The following is a 15,867-nucleotide window of genomic DNA, read 5'->3' as shown; positions in this document are numbered from 1 at the left end:
CATAAATTAAGCATAGCACTTTCCCCTAATCTTATTGTTTGGCGGGCTGCATTGCATTAAGGGAAATGATTAATATTCATGAGCTTGCTATCTCTGTTTGGTGCATAATCCTCTGGGGAAATTGCAGTGTTAAATGAGTGACACAAACCTAATTTTATATGTCTTTTCTTTCCTTTCTTTCTTTTTCCTTTTTTCCCTTTCTGACAGAGAAGTAATGTGCTTAAAATAAATTGATGGATGACCATCCATATTCATTGTGGGCATGCTTTGAGAGAGCTCCCATCCTCTCCCCCTCCCTTTCTCATACTACTGCACAGGAACACAGCTTTGGCTGCCCAAACCGTGGCCCCATGCAGCAGCTAATGGTGATTTTGCCTTCTTTCACCAGCATTAAATAGGCCTTGGCTGACCCTGCCGAGGGCTTTCAGTAGAACAACAGCATGGGAGAAACGGAGCCACCTTGCAAGAGAAACTCAGCATCTCCCAGGGCATCAATAAGGTGAAAGCATTGACCAAGGAGCTTGGGAAAGAGTGCTGCTGTTGTTAGAGCAGCTGAGGTTCTATAGCAGAATTTCATGGCAAATAGTCATGAATTTACTGGCCGGGGTTATTCAGATGATATTTGTGTGACTCCTTCAGCTTAAGGCAAATACTTTGAAGCTGACTGTGTCCTGCAGCTCGCGGGAGTGTGGCTGCATGTTCTGAAATGTCTAAACACTCATTTGGCAAGTAAGTAATCACAGCATCCTCGTAAAGTCTCTTAAAGTGATTTTCATACTGTCATCATTAATAGTGCAATCCTAGGAAGGCCAGCTGAGCCACAGAGCAGAGAGAGCAGACATCTCAGACAGCAAAATACAAAGGACAGATGCTTTTTTGTGGGGGAGAATGTGGGCTGGAGTGGTATTTGCCTGCATTTTTCCCTAGGCCAGTGACTCCAACCCAGCTCAATCCAGCTTTAGTTTTTAGGACAGAGCTGCAATGAGAGTCCAGCAGGAGAATTACTCCTCTGCTGGTTGCATCCCTCACACATTACTCTCCATGGATCTGAGAGGTTTTCCATCCTTAGAGCATCCTCTGTGACTCAACAGCAACTGTGCTCAGAGGATGAGGCTGAGCACAGGACCCTCCTTTGCAGTAACATCCAACCACATGCACAAACAAGCATTTTGTTTTCCCTGAGGAATGGCACCTCTAGGTTTTTACTCTTGAGTTCCTCCTCCCAAACAAGTGTGGCAGGTGTCTCAAAGAGCCCTGCTGTCCACCTTTCTTGTGGTCATAATGGTTAGTCCCTGGTGTGGCAGAAACCTCAAGATTCAGTTGAACAGTTTTCAAGTTAAGCTGATAAATCTGCATAATATCAATATCTTCTTTGCACTGCTTTATCCAACTATCCAGGGAGGGAGACAAGGTGAGGTGGGAAGAGAACAAATGTGTTAGTGCTCTTACAACAACACTTGGTTGCCAGGGGTTGGAGATGGCTCTGTTGGCCATTCCTGGTTGCCAGGGGTTGGAGATGGCTCTGTTGGCCATTCCTGGTTGCCAGGGGTTGGAGATGGCTCTGTTGGGTTCTGTTGTCCATTCCTGGTTGCCAGGGGTTGGAGATGGCTCTGTTGGGTTCTGTTGGCCATTCCTGGTTGGAAATGGCCACTTTGGCAGTGATAGCTCAGGCAAGGGCTTGCTGCCACTGCCAGCCATGGAAAATATCCTTTCTCTTAAGTGACAAAGACTCATGTTCTTGGAGGTGAAATATCAAATTTCAGTGCCAGGCTCTGCAAGGGAATTGTAATTGTATCTGTCTGCAGCAGGCAGATCAATTGCATAATTCTGGTGCTCTGACTGCTGTATCATAGCGAGGAGCAGAGTCCTGCCACACAAAGAAAGCCAGTCACGCCCAGGAATGCATTTCCACGAAGCAGCTGAATTACCAGGGAGCCGCACTCTGCAAAGGCATTATCCCTGCCTGCTCTGCTCAGGAGATGCTCAGACATGATTGTCATATTCCATGGAAAAAAAAGCCTCCTGTGAGGCCCTTGGATGTTCCGCAGGAGATTGCGACACCCACGCCGCCTTCATTTCCAAGGTGTCTGTTTTATTTCATTGAAGGAAGACGTCACCATTTATTGATATGCGACTTTATTCGGAAAGGTCTGCCCAAGCTCCATGTAATGGTTTTGCTCCTTTCAATCAGAACATCCAGGAAGGAAAGTAACTCTTGAATATTTTACTGTAGCAGGAAATATCTCTGTCTCTGCCTTCTTCAATATTAAAGAAGAGATTAGCAGATATCCTGGAAGCAGGCCATGTTATTCACTCTCTTCCCACTGAAGCCAGAGGTGAAACTCCCGTAGAAATAAATGGAGCAGGTTCTGCGGTCACTCAGCCGCCAAGTTCATGTGATCTGCAGTGGAATTATTTCCCTTTTTGTGACAGAAACCTCTGGATACATTTCTTCTCCTCTGTGTGAACATAAACACCAGTGCTGGAGATGCCGATTGAGTGACGTGGTGGTAAAACCCTGCTTCTGCAGAAGCTGCTGACTTTGGTGAGCCTGGGGTTTGGCCTTTGCTGTGTCTGAAGGCCTGCATACCTCTGGACAGACCTTTCAGGGGTTAAAATGCAAATCTTTTTCAGTTCCAAGAATTTGTTACTCCAACACAATGCTTCTGCGTTTTTGTCCCCCATTCTTTTTCCTTTTTTTTTTTTTTTTTTCTGGACAAATAGTTACATGGCATGAGGCTTGTTATAGTTGGAAACATCCCTAAGTAAACAGCTGAGCTTAAAAATATTCCATTTTTTTTTGTCTGGCCTTTTAAAAAAATGGTAGTTCCTGCACAAAAGAAGACTATGCCGATGCCAATCACTGCGTCCTGGCTGAAAACAGGAAGCTGCCCCCAGTGTCTGTCCCCAGCACTTTGATGACCCTGCTTGGACATTCAGAGCCTCATTTGAGGATGTGCCCTGTGCTATGAATTGGATCTCTTTATCTCTCTTTTTTCTGTATTTCATGAGGTGGAAAGCTGCCTATCACAGATAAGTGTATATCCTGCATGTCTGTTTGCTGGCCTCTATCAGGCTTCACTTGTTTTCCTGATGATTTTCCAGCTTCTCCTCAAACTGGTAAAGGTTAGTTAGGAGTTACCTGCTTATAGTTGGTGCTTCCCAGTGCTCACTAAACCATCTGTGTTATCTCAGGCATCCTTGCATTTCTGAGCCCCAGAGGAGGGATCTGTATTTCAGTATAAAAAACTGCCTCTTGCACTGTGCTCAGGAAGCAAGGAGAAATGGAGTTTACATCATTTTCTGGTGCAACACACAAGAGCCCCAAGACTATTTTGGATCTTAAAGCCTGACTTCAGGAGTTATCAAAACAGATCTTGCCAATTTGTTTCCTCAAGTCACACTTCTCCAGGTTGATGCTGCCACAGAGCCTCCTTCAGGGTTTCCCAGATGTCACAGAAATCTGTGCTGAACTGGAGACTGCCTTTTCCCAAAACAAGGGCAAGACAGGAACTTTGGTTTGGCCCTAATTTTTTTCTGCCTTCAGTAAGAACTTTCTAAGGGAAAAGGAGCTTGGGCTGCCTGAATGGAAATGTGTTCCCCAAGTTCAGCTCAGCATCCTCCAGCATCTGTTGTCAATCCCCCAGAGATGCTCTCTCCTGCTGCCAGGTGCTATGCCTGCAGACATTTTACTCTTCTAGGTTTAAGCTGGATTTCCAGGCAACTGTTTTTTAATTTTTTGAAGTCATTTTTCCCTTGAGGACAAATCAGATATCCTTTATGTTCCCTTTCCTCAATATCTCCTTCAAATCAGATTCATCTTTAGAGTGTGAAGTTGAACACCACAGTCTGTGGTGCAGGTCATGCAGGACCAATTGCTGTGACCATCACCAGGTCTTGGGAGCCTCTGGACATCTGTGGAGACATTAGTTCATGTTGCCAAGACCATGGAGGCATTTAGTGTCACAGTAATTAAGAAGAGAACAGAAAAAACATTTTGCATCCTTATAGGAACAAAGCCATTAGCTATTTATTCCTAGAAAAACACCACTCCTGACACTGTCCTCTCTGGCTCTGAGCCTGTAGGACTCTATGAATATGACTGAGCTTTGTTCCCACCACTGAAGAAAGGGGAAAAGCCTGTTAGTTTTTGTTTTGTCAGGGCAGTCGTAGGAAGAAACAATCTGCTTGTTCTTTGCTTTGCTCATGAAAATGTAAAGCTCAACATGTAACCTGTCAGTCATCCGAGACCACCAGAAGAATCCAGAGTCCGAGCTGGTGCTCAACACCCGAAGGAAGAACCTCTGCAAGTTTTTGGCAGCCCAAGTGATGCATTTGGCTGTTGTCTGAAGGTTGGTCTGTGTCTGGGAAGGATTTAGTGAAAATCCTGCTTGCCATCACTCAGAACTGGGGAGCTCACAGGAAAGATCTTCCCTTCCTCTCACTCCCTTCAATGCAGAGCACTGCACACTGTGTGATAATGATGAGACCGACAGATCTTCCTTAAAAATAACCAGGGTTGTAAAAAGCCTGTTTCCCTCGTGATTTTTCAAAGCACACAAAGGTGAGTGGGTGCCTTATCTCTCAGCTTCTGTGCACGGAGCTGTCCTGTGGGTTCGATGGCTCTCCAGGGCCAGCCCAGCTCCAGGACTCATGACAGTGCACTTCAGCAGGACTTGGTTAATCATTCAGGCAGCCCCCATTTAATTCAGACATCTCAGGCTCTCCGTTTGGTTCCTCCCTCGGGTTTTGCAGGCTCTGAGCAGACAGATTTATTGGGGTCTTAGGCATAATCAGGAACAAATTAGCCTCTGTTAGGATCACACACTGTCCTGGATCACAGCTATTCAAAGGCTGCTTTCCCCTCCATGTGAGTATGAATGAAGTCATCGGGCTGAAGTAGGCCTTGAGTATTCTTTTATCCCAAACACATGATCTTATCAGAAGCCCATTATGTTTATCATCACATTAGGAGGGAGCATTTGGAGCCGGTGCAGGAGTATTGCTCTATAAATGTTGTGCTTCCTTCAGTGCCTGTGGTGAAAAGAAGTCAATGCTTTGGGAAGGCCGGGAAACACTGTCTAAATGCATAAAGTGCCTAAAATTAGGCTGTGAGTTTGTGGGTCTGTGTTTGCATGGGGGGGTGGCTGAGTTGGGGATGTGTAAAGGGAGCGCCCGTGTGTTTGTGTGTCAGTGTTCCTGTCAGTGTGGGTGTGCAGCAGGGTGGTGATGTTTCACTGTACGTCTGCATATCTGACTGTGCATGTGTTTATAGGCTGAAGGTCAGGGCTTTTTAACATGGTAGGTATTTTCCCTTTCTTCCCCCCCCTCGCCCCCCTCTTTTTACAGAAATAAGCCTCTTTTTCATAAAATGACAAAGAAACGCCTTTTTCAAAAAAATGCATATTTTCATCTGTTTGGCATTTGTTTTTGAGGATTTTGGATTGCTGATCTCAGCCTTTTTAGGGCTGAATATTTCTCAGAGATTTCTGTTGGGCCTCTCTCTCAAACTGGGACATAGTGGGTAAGCCAATTAATTTTACCCTGCTATCCTGAGACCTGACCTATGCCTTGACATGGGAGAGGAGCAGAGCAAGAGGTGCAGAAGGATAAAGTGAGGGAACCAAAAGTTTGTCTCCATGGCCATCACAGGGACATTCTCATTCCAGCCATTCCCTGAGCTGGCCAGACACAGGGCATGGCTCTCCCAGGGATGAATGAGCCCCATGGGGGTGGCACTGCTGGGTTGCCTTAGGGCCCATCAGCACATCCACCCAGACACCCCAGGAGCCACTGTCATCTCTTGTCTGGGAAACGCTCCCCCAAGCCCTCCTCCGAGCTCTTTGAGGGGTGTGGTATAGGTTTGGTGGCTCCCAGACAAATGAAGATGTTAAGATGTGACATATAAGGGCAAGAAATTTGGCCACCCTGGGAATATTCATTCAGGGCTGCACTCATACAGCTGAAACACTTCCAGACTTGTGCTTCTTTTCACCAGCTCAGGGCTCTGGCCTGACAAATACACAGTTCCCTACATTTATCCATGTACACAAGCTGTCCACAGAGCTTGTGATGAAATCAGACCATAATGACATTTTTCCCTGATAGACTTCTCCATTCTTTCAAAGCCACCCTCTCTTAAAGACCTGGAATATTGCACAGGAGGATAGGGAGTGAAAGTCATTAAATAATTGAATAGCAATAAACTGAATTTTTCTGGCTCATCATGGTATTTCACTGTGTAAACCAGGAGAAAAAATAAACAGGGGATTTAGTAGATTGGAAGTAGCTCAAAATTGAGCAGCTCTTGGATTTTCTGACACCTAGCTCATGGTAGTCCAATGCTACCGACAGGATTCTCCTTAGGGATCCTTTCCATCAGTCCAGCTAGCAGCTCTGGCTAATTTCCTACCATTTTTTTTCAACAGGCTTATTTGCCAGACAAAAATACAACAGGCTGTCAGAACTGGATACCTCTGGGGACTGGCAATGATAATACAATACAAAATAGGATACCAACAGGTCAAAGGTTTCCATTTCACAGAGTACTCTAATGACTGAAAGTCATTATTGCTATGCAGTCTGTTTGAAAAGAGTAGATGGATCTCAGTTCAGTTTTTAATGGGCCAGTGTTACAGAAACAACCTCAAAAATTTGGCATCTTTGTTGGCAGTCTCATTAGAGAAGCCACAGAATAAATGGGCAAGGATAATAAAGTCTCCTGCTGCTTTTGATCCTTTCAGGTCAAATCTGAGTCATGTTGGTTGAAGCTGTGTGTTTATGTGGCAAACTCACCCTCACACTGTGTATACTGTATCTGCCTTGGATAAACAGATCTGTTTGGCCCTTTGGTCACTACAACTGTGAACTTGGCAGTTTTCACCATCTCTACAGCCACAGTTGCTGTTGTTGTTGTTGATTTGCAGATATCTTTTAAAAACAAAAAGGGAAACATTTTAAACCAAACCCTCTGCTGGCGTTTTTCCATCCCAGCTGGTGGAATTATGCCAACACCCACATTTGCCTCTCTATGTATTTTCTATCGCTGCTTTCTTCTATCTCCTTTTAGAAGGAGATAGCTGAAAATAAGCAGAAACCCCCTAACATTAGGAAATATCTTCAGGGAATTGCCCAATACAAAAGTTGACTATTGTTGCTTGGCTTTATTTAAATCACCTTGGTATGACCTAGAAGTGACCAATGCTCCCCCCTCCCAGCAGATAGATGGTATCAGGTCCTAGGAACAACCCTGCAGACACGTGTGGTTTCTTTTCCCCCTGGCAGATGAACCCAGCAGGTGCTATTTCCACGATGGAGATGGAGTCTGTGAGGAATTTGAGCAAATGACCAGCATCAAAGACTGCGGCGTTTACACTCCCAAAGGCTTCCTGGATCAGTGGGCTTCCAACGTCTCTGTCTCACACCACAGTGACCAGCAGTGCCCAGGGTGGGTGGTCATTGGTCAGCCAGCAGCAACCCAGGTAAGGACAGCATGTTCCTTTTCCTCTCCTGGGAGTCCAGCACGGAGCTGGAGCTCGATGGTCAGCGTTCAGGGGTGCTGTCACCCCTGCCTGTTCACTTGTTGCTTCACCAAGGATGGCCCCTGGCAGCAGTTTCTCTCTCTGAGCCTGATTAGCAGTGATGAGTTGAAATTCAGCCCCAGTCACCCAACTCGAACTGGCTGAAGTTGTGGCTGGATTGATTCAATGAGCTGTGCAGCAGTCACCTCTCCCAACCATCATCACCTCAGAGATAGACAGGCTCTTCACAGCAAGCTCAGGGAACGAGCTTGTGGCAATGAGTTCTGAAGGCTAATGCCGAATAATACAAAAGAGTGTTCTTTCTTTTTTAATAGTTTTGTTTTTTCTGTCTCCCAGTTCCATAAAAGCACCCTATTGTTCTATTCTGAGAAAGGTCCTGTCCATTCCCAAGGCCATTCATTAGCTTTAACCCCCTTCTCCTATGTCTCCTTTGTAACATAAATAGCTCCAGTTACCATAACTTTACCTTTTGTCTCTTTGAGAGAATTAGATCCAAATGAGTTCAAAAAAACATTAGATAAATGTCTGGAAAACAGAGCTGTACATGATGCAGATGCAGAAGTTCAGATGCAACCTGATTTGGGAAAGTCCACATTGCTTGTTGATGATTTTTAGAGGGAAAGGATCTTCATATGTAAGAGCTGCTTTGTATATTGTACATTTGTATATTTTATATTTGTATATTGTATTTGTTGCTCCTTCAGCCCCCACTGCTGTCCCTTACTAGAGACAGAGAACTTATCACACTAATCAACTTTGGCTGACTTCTGGTTGGATGCAGGAAAGTTTTTCTAAGAATCGAATTATCCAGGAGGTGTCTTGAGTGGGCAGTGCAGAGACGAGTGCCGTGTCACAGATATGACAAGCAGATCTCTCTGTGAATAGTAAATGTTAAGCATTTCCAGTTGGCTTGCAAGAGAAAACATCTTTATGCAAGAGACTTGGCCTTGCTCACATTGCACAAGTCTGTAACAAATTAATGACCAGGTCAGTTCTAAATGCACAAAGCGTGGTTAGCTGGCAGAGCATCAAGACAGAATCCTGAGCCCAGTATTGACTTTGTCATGGTCTCATTTGTTATTTCACACTGGAAAAGGAGCTTTCCTCTGGACCCTTGCTTGTGCCTTCACAACTTCTTTCTCATTCAATCTCCCTGTGCAGACCAAAGGCCAGTGACTCCAGTTCAGGTGCTGTTTTTTGGGCATGTCCCCAGGAATTCTGTCCCCCTGCAGCTCCTCCAGAGCTGCCACGATTTTCTCTGAAGCACTGGTGGGAGCTCAGACACATCACACAGTAGGTAACATATGGTCCTGTGGTGGAAAAACCTCCACCACTCACACACAGAACACAAAGCCCTGCTGTGTAGCCACAACTCAGGCGTGTTTGTTGTACCCAGATGAGATGAAGTTGTCACAGCCTTGTTTAAAAAAAAAAAAAAGGCAAAAAAAGCTGTTGTATTTATAGGCAGAGCAGTGGCATATCACACACTGGCAGAGTGAATGGGAACATGCCTCCTGTTATTGCATGGCCCCTGGGGAGATAACAGTGTGCTATTTACTTCCAGCAAAAAGAATTCTTGCTTTAGCTCAGCTGGTCCTGTTACACCAGTCTGAGTGTATGGGGTTCATTGACCTTTTTAATCATATAGATGTTGGGAAAGGTTTTGTTTCCCCCAGGAGCAATATGGTTGGCTTGGGAAAGCACCTGACTTGTCACTCTGGAGGGGTTAGGTGGGGCAGCAGGTCATCAGTCTGTTAGCTTGAGGAGATGAAAATTAACCTAAGATCTCCTCTAATCAGCGCATGTAATGATCACTGGTGTGTAAACATGTTTGGCTTCATTATCTGCACAAGCACTGAGCCTTGGGGGTTTTCTGTATTGATGAAAAGAGCACCTTTCCTCACCCAGATACCTTTCAGAGTAGGTTGTGTGCTTGTTGGTCTTGTGCAAACCTTTCGTGTTGTTGCTGGGTAGCTTCCTGATTAATCAGAGTGGTATTTGTGCTGGCTTCTCATCAGGAATGCCATGAAAGATATGTTTGAGTGCAGTGCCCAGCAATATACAGAATGCATAAGCTGCCTGTTTGTCAGCCATCCCCACCTCTCATCATTGCCTCAGTGTTCTCAAGGTGCTTTAAAACATTTTAAGCATGTCCTGAGTTAAAATGTTTCTCATCCTTCGATATCTCAATGCCAGGTTCTCTGCATGACTGTCATAGTTTCTGTCAAGGCTTTTTCTGAGGAGTTTGCATCCCCAGTTGGTCATTGTGGTATCTCTCAGCAATATCTGCCCATGTGCCTTGTTTACTGCTGGGGGATTGTTGATAAGCACAAGCTGGAGAGCACTTTCTTGTTTTTGTAGGGCTGTTTCTCTGACCTCTTTGCTCAGTTCAATGCAGACATTGCCCATGTCTGCAGCTGGCTTCTTCTTAGATACCCACACTTGGTTATTAGTTTGAGATGGCTCTTACATCACTCAGTGTCAGGCTGCCGAATGGCAACATAGTAAGGGAGATAAAAAAGAAAGTTCACAGTATAAGATTTGTTTTGAACAATAAAAAGCTTACAAAGAATGACACAGTCTTGGCGAAGAGATACAGATTTGAAAAATGGAAAGGTCAAACAGCCCCCCCTTTAAACAATCGCCCTTTCTGCAGAAGCAAGACTGAGAGACAGCCACTTCTACTTTCCTGGCAGCCACCCTTCAGTGCTGATTAAGAAATATTCTCAGTACTGACAGCATCATATTCAGAGCCAAAGAGGGCCAGTCAGCAACATTGCACCAGCACAGAAATGCAAACACCAATGCAAGGTAGTTTTGCAGTTTGATTTCTAATCTTGTGTCCTCCACAGACCTGGAAGCAGGTGCTGCTCAGTACCTGTTGTCAGCTGCAGGAGGAATTCAGCAGTAAGGGCTTTGCTCACTCTCTCACTCTCAAGCTGTTTGTTTTTTTCCCTCCTGCTTCTGCTGTGAGTTTGCAAACAGCCTCTCCTTGCACATCAGTTTTCCACAGTTAATGCTGGGTGAGTGCATTAGCTCCTGTTAGTCTCTCTTGCTGGAGTCAGTTGTACTGAGCAGGCAAGATTGGGATATTTTGCTGAGGTGTCTGTCCAGATGTGCCTCTGGAGGAAGCCTCTGACAGCCCTGCCCAGGAGGGATAAGGATGCTCTGGGGTGAGCAGAGCACAGGCAGGTGGGTGCAGGATCACAGGACGCTGGAGAAGACATTTCTCCTTTCCTCTTGCTGGTGGCACTCCTGCTTTTGGAGAACTGATTCACCTGCAGCTTCCCTTTGGGCCTTTATGGCAGAGAATTATAGGAAAGGACTTGAGGTGGCTGATTCCTGCCCTTGTCACTCCTATCACAGCAATGTGTGCTCAGGACTTGGCTGTTGGTGTGGTTTGGTGATTTAGAGGGACATTCCCACAGGAACTGTCTTCTCTTGCATTTCCTCACAGCTCACAGAGGTTGTTTAGACCAATAACTATATTTTTATATATATATATATATATATATATATAATTTATATATATAAAAGTAACTTTTTTTTCTCCCTATGCCATTGTTTGAGCTTGGTTTTCCAGTGTATGGGAAAAGCCACACAGCTCAGGCACAGTTAACAGAACGAGAACTCTTTCCCAAGGCTGCTGGGCACAGACAGATCCTGGGATTCGTTTTCATTCCCGGACTAAAGAACACACCCTGTTCTCCTCTGGGTACCCCACAGGGGCTTCTATGGAGTAAGAAGTTGTGGAAGAGGATTCTTGTTACATCTTTCCCACAAACAGAGGCCCCCCTCCTGCCCCATTACCATTCCCACAATTGCACTCATCCAGACTTGCTGCACAAACCTTCCACCAGCAGCAAAGATGTCTAGAATTGCAGTATGTCTGGAACAGCCCACAAAAGGAGAAGACAGGAGCACAAAAATATCCTGACTACTGAAAGAAATAACATGGTAGAGCAAGGGCTCCAAGAGTGGTAAGAAAATACCATAAGAAAATTGAATAGAAAGATTATGAAGTTTTCTACCATGCAGTTTTATTCTGGCTAATAAATATAATGCTGAAGATAATTCCCCAAAGATCCAGCAGAGCCAGCAAATACAGTAATCTTGAACAGGAGTGGAAAGAGAAGAAACCTGCAACTTTTAATGGAGAAGCCATTCCTTTCCTTTGGGGTGATCTTGCTGAGAAGAGGGAGGGTGTCTGTCTGTCGGCTCTGCAAGTGGCCCTTTTTGAACTTCCCAATTCACAGCCAAGTCCTGTTGCTCTTCAACGGTAAGAGTTTTGTTGTGGTTGGAGGGATAAAAAAATCCCCATTTTTAATAAGATGATTTGCTTTGCAAATGTCTTTGTTATTTATAGCTGAGCCAGACTTTGAACCACTAAGCTCTGGAGGATGAGGGCAGAATCCCACTAAGAAAAACCATTAATGGAGGAACCATGAGTGATCAGAGACCAGTTCTGGAAAAAGATGAACTGGACACTGTGCACAGGCTGTCACAGGAGGAATGTAGGTTTGCTGTACACGGCTGAGCTCATTTCCAGTACTGGCTGATCCACCAAAGGGCTTCAGCTTAGGTTACACAGTCTCCAAGTCTAAAGTTAGTTCCAGGGGTCCAAAATTTTGTCTTCATTTCCCCTGGAAACTACAGACCAGCCAATTTGGTCTTTTGCCTGAGGCTGAGGAGCTGCGTCACGAGCCTGGCCCTGACTGTCAGGCAAATTCAGGCTGGAATGCTCCTTCCTTGGATTAAGTGATGGTATTTTTTTGTATTTTTCTTTTTCCATGTGCAGTGATTAATTAAGCCTTATCACAGCCACATTGCTTGGTTTCTGTTCCGTTTAATAGAGGTGGAAGTGGGAGCATGGAAAGGTAAAGCTACTGTTTGAGGATTAGACCTCAAAATCCTTCAGAGACATTGCAGGCACTGGGCATTACAGAGCCTAAACCTCCCAAGGACTAGGAAGTTCAGGATGTCTTGAAAGGGAAATATTCCTATCTTGAATAAAAAGAAAAATGTTCAGGGCTTGCTGAGAGTTGCTGCCTGGGAGCAGAGCCCTGGAGGGGTTTGAGGTCATTAAATCTGCATTTTAGCTCTGTCAGCCCCCTCACATCATCCTGTTTGTGAATTCATCAGTCCTGATCCTAGCACAGTTTGGCTGTTCATTCCCAGCACAAAAGGACTGGAAAACTGTCCCACCATCTCCTTGTTTTAATGGCTGGAAATGCTGCTTCCCACCTGACTTGCTGGGAAAGCTGGATTCTGTAACCTTTCTGCCAGAGGAACTCCACTGCTCCTTATTTACACGTTTTCTTTGCTGCTCTGCCTCCTTGGAGCAGGTGGTCCATGTGAAGGGTCCAAGGTAAGGGACACTACAAGAATGTGTCATATGCCATCAGTGCCATGACTCAGGAATGATCTCAGCATTCTGGGGAGTTAAATGAAATGAGAAATGGAATTTCTAGGTAAGCTGGCTTGAAAAAGTCTCATTTGCAGAGAGTTGGCTGAGGAAGAGCGTTACCCTTAACATCAGTTCAGAACTGGCTGGAGGATGCTGCTCCTCACCTGGCTGCCTGCTCCCAGCCAGGACAGACAGGGATCCCCTCCATCCCCATGACTTCCAGGGCTCCTCTGCTCCTGGTGGAGCAAAGCTCAGACCCCATGGCCGATGCCGTAGCCTCTGGCTGATTTGTGTAAGGGGAGGACGGGGAGAACACAATGAGATGTCAGAGGAGATTCCAAGCAATTTTGACAAACACTCAAGGGATATTTTTTTTTCCTTTCCACTCCCTTCCCCCCCTTGGTTTTTAGAATAATTTTTCAAGAGCACATATGCAAGTCATCTAAGGGAAACAGAACAGTGAGTACCAGGGGCTGGTACACTGTGTTCCCTTTGTGTACTGTAGAGAAAATAGATAAAAGAAACAAAGAATGATGCAGAGAGCAAAGCAGCCAACCGTACTCTCAGAGAGGTTCAATCAGACTTTTTCAGAGATGAAGGTCAAACCAAAAATCCTCAGGTGCCGGAAATTGGTCCCATCTTCCTAGAACCAAGAGACATTTACCACTAATGAAACGAGAGCAGAATTCCAAGCCATTTGTTGTTTCTAGAAGCAAGAAGAAAGGCAAGAAAGGAATATTGTCTTGGGCAGTAATAGGGATTATGTGCTTCTTTAGGAAGTAAATTACCATTTTATGATGATATCTGCTGTACACCCAGCCACCCACCCAGATTAGAGGCATCAATAGAGAACAGCTTGGACCCCCCTGGCATCGGCGAGCCAGGCAGCCGGACCCCCTGACAGAGGCACTGCTCATTAACATGCACTCCTCTGAAAGGAGACCCCCCTCCTCGGCCCTTGCCCCTCAACCTGCCACTCTCCCTGTCTGCTGCTGCTGCTCACAAGCCTTGGGATGCAGAGCATGTCCAGCCGTGAGCGTGGGATAGCTCCCCTGCATCCCATCCGGGCTGTTTGTCTTGGGTCCCTCTCCATTCAGAGCAGAATGATTTTGCATAAATGCATCAACACGTCTGCTTTGTTCATGCATGAAGGGTTCTCGGCATTTCTCATCCCACCCCCGCCCTGCTCCCTGCTCCCTGGCATGTGGTTTCACCCTCTTTTCCATGATTTCCCCGTGCAGCAGCAAATGAACCTGCCTGAAGCAGTGCCAGGCGACCCGGCACGGTTAAAAACGCCCTGATAGATCTAAACCAAGCAATGGGAGAAGGGGATGGAAAAGGGTGCAAGAGCAAAGCCATAATGGCTTTTACTCTGTAATTTGGTTTCATGTTCTGCACAAGGAAACATGTCAAATATGTAAACAGAGCTCTCCAGGGTTGTAATGTAGCTACAAAACCACGGATGTACAGGCAGGCATGGTGCTGCTCTCCAGCAGAAAGGAATGCCATCCCCAAAACCACACGGTCATTTCTTTAAGCTGAAAGTAAACTTTCTCATGCCAGGAGCAAAGAATTATTTTTTTTTTTTTCTTGTAAATGAAGGATTGTCTGCACCACTTGTTTGGAGTACTGTAGGCATTTTAGCCCACATTGTCATAAGACACCTTGTATTTTGAATGCCAATGAATTTCTGGGTGTTCATCTTAAGATGTCTCTAAAAGGCATGGTTTTGGAGGATGGTGTTTACTCATGCTGTCCTGAAGGTATCTTGAGTCATTCCCTCTGTCCCCACCTGAAAATAAGAATCAGCTTTAACAATAATAATAATACTAACAATAAAAATTAACATATGAGAAAAAAAAAAAAGCCCCAAACAACAAAGTGGGAACATTTGGGTACATTTTTGAGCTGCTCCAAGTCTCTCCTGAGCTGTGCTGCCTTGGTTGGTGTAGTAAGTGTGGAGGAACCTCACATCTGTGTTCACTTTTGGAAGTGCAGCCTGCAAAGCTGGAGGACCTCTCTTTCCTCTGAGGTCATTTCAGTGGGGAATCTGATAAGAAGATATGATTCACCCTGGTAATTCAAATTCACATCTGGTAAGTGGCCCAGCTCCCTGTGCTATCAGCAGGAGTCTCCTGGGGACTGGGTTTCCACCGTCGCCTCAGGGTCTGGCTCCAGGCTCTCACATGTGCCAGGAAATGGTTATTTGCAGGATCAGTGCTATTATCTGTCCCCCACATGTACCTCCTCTCTGGGAGAAGCCCTCAGTTCAGGAGAACATCAAGTTCTGCTGAGCTATTTTGGTCATTGGGCCAAAATCCCTACACTTAGCACTGCTGGCAGTGAATGTCATTTTCCCATTTTTTTTGGTAATTAACCCTTGCATCATCACGCTCAGAGGGGACAAGTCACTCTTCAGACAGGGGAAGGTAAAGCACAGGGCAGAGATGACCTTCTTCCCACCTTTCTCCACCCAAATCCCTTTGAAACATTTGGCCTTCCAGCAGAGATGCTCTGTCACTGTGTGCACACAGTGAGCTGGACCAGCTGGAGAGGAAAAGCCTCACTCTGTGGAAATTTACCTGTTTCCCAGTGGTTGTTCCTGGTGAGAAAGGCTGAGCCTTGGCAGCTGGACATTCCTCCACCCCTTCTGCTCCCAGTCCATCTTCCCCAAACCTCCTCCTGGAAGGCAGTGAGGCTGAAAGAGCCGTGAGCTTCCTTTCACACAACACTTTAATTCCTCCAGTTGCACCTTCTGGGAGCAGCTGGGAGCTCCTGTGAACTCCCCTACAAACCTGGGACGTCAGGGACTAAATGCACCAAGTATTTTGGCTTAATTTGTTGGAGTTTGGGGTTTATCAGAGCAACCAGGGTTGTTCCAAGGTGAGAGGGGAGTGACAGGCTTCCCCAGGCAAGCCT

The 15,867-nt window shown here is 45.6% G+C and overlaps 1 protein-coding gene across 1 annotated transcript in view; it reads left to right on the top strand.

The window, feature by feature from the left end:
- The window catches only part of PAPPA (pappalysin 1), a 176,950-nt gene that overhangs the window by 94,442 nt on the left and 66,641 nt on the right, over positions 1-15,867 (top strand). Inside the window, exon 10 of the mRNA XM_015645237.2 lies at positions 7,285-7,481. Coding sequence (XP_015500723.1) covers positions 7,285-7,481 — 197 coding nt within the window. The remainder of the gene's footprint in view (positions 1-7,284; positions 7,482-15,867) is intronic.

Source organism: Parus major, chromosome 17 (genome assembly GCF_001522545.3).
Source record: "Parus major isolate Abel chromosome 17, Parus_major1.1, whole genome shotgun sequence".
Taxonomy (NCBI): Eukaryota; Metazoa; Chordata; class Aves; order Passeriformes; family Paridae; genus Parus; species Parus major.
This window is presented reverse-complemented; position numbering and strand designations above follow the sequence as displayed.